The sequence below is a fragment of the Sceloporus occidentalis genome, unplaced genomic scaffold (genome assembly GCF_023333645.1).
Source record: "Sceloporus occidentalis isolate IW3139 unplaced genomic scaffold, rSceOcc1.0.p SCAF_6, whole genome shotgun sequence".
NCBI classification, from domain to species: Eukaryota; Metazoa; Chordata; class Lepidosauria; order Squamata; family Phrynosomatidae; genus Sceloporus; species Sceloporus occidentalis.
The window spans coordinates 123,160,226-123,166,225 of NW_028316986.1; the positions used below are offsets into that span (position 1 = coordinate 123,160,226).

The 6,000-nt window shown below is 44.9% G+C and overlaps 1 protein-coding gene across 2 annotated transcripts in view; it reads right to left on the reverse strand.

Annotated features, from left to right (window-relative positions):
- Positions 1–3,646, reverse strand: part of SH3BGRL2 (SH3 domain binding glutamate rich protein like 2) — a 48,038-nt gene extending 44,392 nt beyond the window's left edge. Inside the window, exon 1 of one of the 2 annotated variants that reach the window (XM_089530871.1) lies at positions 3,576–3,646. In XM_089530871.1, the coding sequence (XP_089386997.1) occupies positions 3,576–3,623 (48 nt within the window). In that variant the 5' untranslated portion in view covers positions 3,624–3,646. Of the gene's footprint in view, positions 1–2,272; positions 2,602–3,575 lie in introns of those variants that run through there. The other variant, XM_089530872.1, reaches the window with a different exon arrangement.
- Between the last annotated feature and the right edge of the window lie 2,354 nt (positions 3,647–6,000).

Below are 6,000 nucleotides of genomic sequence, written 5' to 3' on the forward strand. Positions count from 1 at the left end.
CTGAGCACATCTGACAGCCTCGTGCCCCAAAGCCATTTGAGCAGAGGGATGCCCATTTTTGTGAAAATAAAAATAAATAGAGCATTATTAATGATTATGCATTAGATCTCAGATGCCCAAGTCACTCGTTTCTTCCCCAAACCACTAAGGCCACCTTTCCTTGTCTTCGAAAGCTCCAAATCATAAACCATGGTCACATTCCCACTATGATTTAAAGCGAATTGCTGATTGGGTTACATGACCGCCATTCCTGTTTGAAACCAGTTCTGATCCTACTGTGATCAGTTTCAATCATGATGAAGCAAGGCAAACGCAAAAAAACCCCACTCTTTCCTGACACCAGTTCTTTGATGGTTCTTTTGAAAAGAACTGATTCCGAAGCGTGTTCAACAAGTGGGAACGACGGATCTGAATCGCATCATTCTGGATAGAATATGGTATGATAGAATATTTGATTCATTGGTTTTGCAACTACTAATTTTTTATAGATAGATAGATAGATAGATAGATAGATAGATAGATAGATAGTTCCCAAGCCGGGCTGCTGCTGATGTCACTGATGATGTGCAGAAGATTGACAAGTGGCACAAACTAGTGGGGATGACAATAGTGCCAAAAACAACGATCACAAGGGGATAATGAAAAGATCCGCTTTCATAGTGGGAATGATGGACCTTCTGGAATTGATTTACTGACATGGAGCAAAGGCGGATCGCAAACTGGTTTAAATGTAAGTGGGAATGGGGCCCAAGACTGGCACAGGCAAAACCAGAGAGAAACTCTAGCACTTGGGAGTTAAAGGCTATCTCGTAGCACCACATTGGGAGCAAGAATAACATGACATGAGGAAACCGCAGCCCAACCAAAGAGGTCCCTGCATGGAGATAAGATACAAGGCTCACCAGAGACCAGCTCCTCTTGGGCCTCCCTAGGAAAGGGCTAAAACAAAAACAATAACAACAACAACAAGCGAAGCCTTTACAACAGGACAAGCTGCTGCTCCCCTGCTCTATTTACCTATTTAGGATGGGGAAATAGAAACCCACTGGGTGACCCTGGGCAAGTCACACTCTCTCAGCCTCAGAGGATAGCCATGGCAAGCCTCCTCTGAACAAATCTTGCCAGGAAAACCCCACAGTAGGTTCACCTTGGGGTTGCCATAAGTGGGAAACAACTTGAAGGCACATAACAGCAACAACAACAACAACAACAACAACAACGAGGTTTAAGCTCCAGACAGGGACAAATCCTCTGCTCTACTTGCTTTATTTACCTATTTAGGATGGGTAAAAAGAGGTTTAAGCATCAGATGCCGCCTGACCTTGGAAGCTAAGCAGGGTCAGCCCTGGATAGTTCTTGGGCGAGGGACCGCCACGGGAAACCAGGTGTGTGTGTGTGTGTCTGTATCTGTGTGTCTGTGTGTTCAATTTGCCTGTCGTTGACTAATGGCAACCCCATGGATTTCAAAGTTGTCTTCGGCAAGGAGACTCCGATGTGGCTTTGCCAGGGTCGGCCTTGGTGAGTACCTGGATGGGAGACCGCCAAGGAATGCCTGGTGCTGCAGGCTGTGCTTCAGAGGAAGGACCCGGCAGAACCGCCTCTGAGGAGGATTCCTTGCCAAAGAAAACTCCATGGAATCCATGGGTCGACAGGAGACCTGGGGGCCCAGAGACATCCCCCTTCCCTGATGGGGTGTCCCTCTCTCCTGGGGCTCTCAGGGGGCGCAAAGGCCAGGCCCTGGACCCCAACAGGCTCCCACCCAAAGACACCCAGAGGCCCCAGGGAAGGCGGCAGGAAACACCACCTGGGCCACCTCTCTCTCAGCAGATGGGCTTTCAAGGTGGCCCTCCCTCCTTCCCTCTCTTTCGCCTGCCTTCTTTCCTTGTTGCCTTCCCACCTTCCTTCTTTCCTTTCCTTTCCTCCTCCTTTCCATCTCTCTTTGCTCCCTTCCTGCCTGTCTTCCTTCCTTCTTTGCTCCCTTCCTTTCCTCCCCTCCCTCTTCCCTTCCTTTTCTCCCTCCTTTCCTTTCTCCCCCTCTCCTCCTTTCCCTTCCTCTTTTTTCTCTCCTGCCTTCTTTCCGTCCTCCCTCCCTTCTCTCCTTCTTTCTCTCCCTCCTTTCTTCCCTCTTTCTTTCTCTCGATCCCTCCCTCCTCCCTCCTTTCTTTCTCTCCTTCCTTCCTTCCTTCCTTCCCACCTTCCTTCTCTTCTCTCTCACCTACCTGCCTTCCCTTCTCCCTCCCTCTCTCCCTCCCTGTCCTGGGCCCACACTCACCGCCACGGAGCCCGTGGAGGAGGCGATGAACACGCGGATGACCATCTTCCCTTCTTCCCTCTGGCCTTTCCCTCCCTTCCTTCCTTCCTTCCTTCCTTCCTTGGTCCAGGGCGCAGAGGAGGAGGAGGAGGAGGAGGAGCCCCCTGGCCCTGTCTCTCTCTCTCTCTCTCTCTCCGCCAGGTGAGGCCACAGGGAGCGCCGCCTGCCTGCCTGCCTTCCTTCAGCCCTCCCTCCCTCCTCGTCCCTCCCTTCCTCCCGCAGAGAGACCGGGGCCAGCAGCAGCCAGAGGAGGAGCAGGGCAGCAGGGGCTTCTATCTCCTCCGGGGCAACACCGGGCACAACATCAAAGACACTCGCAGAAGGCGGGAGGGAGGGAGGGGGAATTAAGGTGTGCGCGGGGGGCCCTGGGAAATGTAGTCCGGCCCGGCTCTGGCTCTCCGGCAAAAGGCCACAAACGCCTCTCCTTCCCTCAAGGACGCCTTTTCTTACAAATATAACAGATTGGAAGGAAGGGGTTAAATTCAAAACAAGAGAAAAGACACACACGCCTCAGCACACCCAGGCAGCATACACACACACACAGTGTAACATATATGGAAACAGTGTTTGTGTGTGTGTGTATATATACACACACACATAGTATGTATGTTATATATATATATATATATATATATATATATATATGTACATATAACATACTATGTGTGTGTATGTGTGTATAGATATACACACTCTATATATATATATAACTGTAAATATATATATATACACACACACACACATATATGCACATACACACAGTATTGTGTGTCTGTGTGTATATATATATATACCTATACACACATACAAAGAGTATGTATGTTTATACACACACACAGAGTGTGTAATATATATACAGTATACACACCCACACCCAGTTGTTTTTGTTGTGTGCCTTCAAGTCATTTCCAACTCCTGGCAACCCTCAGGGAAACCTCTCACAGGGTTTTCTCGGCAAGATTTCTTCAGAAGAGGTTTGAAAGACTGAGAAGGTGCGACTCTCCCAAGGTCACTCATTGGGTTTCATGGCCAAGATGGGAATTGAATCCTGGCCTCCAGAGTTGTAGTCCAACACTCAAACCACTATGCCACACTGGCATACACACACACACACACACTTTAAATTGTCATTCCATTTTTGCTGTTCCAATTCCAATGTTCATTGAAATTCCTTCCTCCATTTTTCACACCACCTTCCTTAGAGTTTAATCCTTCTTAGCCTATGATATGTTCAGAGTACAGATTAAACAGGGTGATAAAGTACCGCTTTGCCTGACCCCTTTACCAACTGGAAACCATTCCATTTCTCCATATTCTCTCCAGATGATAGCCGCTTTCTCCTGAGTACGGGTCAGACATCAGGACAATCAAATCTTGTAGCACTCATTTCTTTAAGAGCAAGCCATAGTTTTTCATGATCTACACAATCGAAGGCTTTGCTATAATCTATAAAGTACAAGCTAATTTTCTTCTGAAATTCTTCAGTGGCTCCATTATCCAACACGTTTGTAATGTGATCCTTGGTGCCTCTTCCCTTCCTGAAGCCAGCCTGATATTTTTCACTCCATATAATGGTTGTTCCTGTGCACTTTGTTTCAATGGGAAGCTGTGGTTATTGCAATTCCTGATGTTCGTTTCTTGAGGATTGGAATGTACACTGAGCATTTCCAATCTGTGGGCCATTCTCATGTTTCCCATATTTGTTGACAGATTTTAATTAGACATACAGAATTAGATTCTGTCTCTGTAGCTTGAAGCATCTCTACTGACATCTCATCTGTTCTTGGTGATTTATTTCTCCCAATTGCTCTGGACATTATCCGACAAAGGAAATTGGAAGTATAACCCAATGGCAATCCGAACGCAATCATGGGGTTTAACGATACTGCATGATAGACGACCACATGCAAATTCGGGCAATGGGAAGCAAGTCTAAGCGCAATCATGGGGTTTAACGTTATTGCATGATAGACTACCACACGCAAATTCAGGCAATGGCATGCTATTTTTGGGCAAAGGGAAGCCAGTTCGAATGCAATTCACATTCACGTAAATTCGCTGAACCACTTTCTTTTCATTCAAAATTAAGAGAAATTCCTCACATTTAGCAGCTTCCACTTCACTTTCTAAAATTGTATGTTCATTTTCAAATGGTTCTTTCTCAAATGAATCTGTCATCCATTCAACTCTTTTATATAGTTCTTCAGTGTATTGTTCCCAGTGGGTTTTTTAATCCTGCTTGGTCGTGTAATGCATTCTCCGTATATCATCAGTACACACCTTGACAGAGGACAAGATTTTACAAAGACAAGTGCAGACAAGTAAACAATATGCAACAGTTGGCGTAGTCCTCCCTGCATGTGAGAATTCTCATATTAGATGCTTTTCCTTACATTTTAGGAGATTGATACAGGCTGTCAGTCTCACAATGCTTTAGACAGAAATGATTTAACACCTTTTCCAAACACACTATCTAACATCATTCATTTATAACCCTATCTTGTGTATGTCTGTTCAAGAGGTCCCACTGTGTTTAGTGGTGCCTATTCCATAGAAAGTGGGCATAGGATTCCAGCCTTAATGCAGATATTAGTTCTCTTGGTACAAACACAACTGTTTGCCTGTCTGTCTGGAGTGCTTATGCCATTGTATTTAAATTTAATAAGTTTCCATATATGCAAGGGGAGAAGAGGTAAGGGTGGGTGAAAGAATCAAGCAGCACTTTTAAGACTGATTGGATTTGGCATGAGTTTTCATGGATTTCCAATCACTTCTTTGGGTTAATGTTGGAGTACAGTATTAAGCCACAAGGTTTTTTCTTTTATTTTTTAGATTTTTTCCTTCCTCCTCTCCCCTTTTAATGTCAAAAAAGTCTAACAAAGCTATCTTTGAAAACATATGTAAAAATAAAAGGATGTCTAGAATCACTGAAACTTATTTGTCATCCCAAGATTGTTGGAACCATTTTTTTAGACATCTTTAAGCCTCACACAAATATATTCAACAATGGTCCTGGTCAGTTAATACAAAATGGCCATCTCAAGAAGCATCTTTTTCTGTATGTACATATGTGGTCTTTGCATGATACAGACAAAGGTAAAATCGTTGTTTCCCAGTTTGTTCAGCAATACAGAAGAGCAAAAGCAGCTAATGTTCTTGACACTGTGGCTTTAGCGACTGCCATGATGGGCACCTGTACTTCAAAGTTGGTCATTACACCACTGGTCATTGTTCCCACCAGTTTGTGTATTTAGAAGCAGGCAGGGAAGAATCCTGAGAACATGTCCCTTTTGTTGTGACTGAAGTGATTCATTCCATGGCTGAGCATCACAGCACTGCAACATATGATGGGGTGGAGTGGGGTAGGGAAAGTTGTTACCTATGGATGTGGTTGGGGGGGGGGAATGGCATGAATTCTGCAAGTTTCCCTATCACAGTCCACAATTATAGGACTATGATTCCACTTTAATTGCCATAATTCTATCCTATGGAATCCTGGAATTCCTAATTTAGAGAAGGGCATTTAGAATTATCAGCCAAGGAGCTCCTCTGGTGCCTCTTATCAAACTACAAACCCCAGGATTCTACAAGATGTTGCCAAGGCAAATAAAATGAAATCATAGTGCTATAACTGTAGGGTGTGAAAGACCCACTCATGGCATTCTCCCCCAGGCAGCAGATTTCCAGTT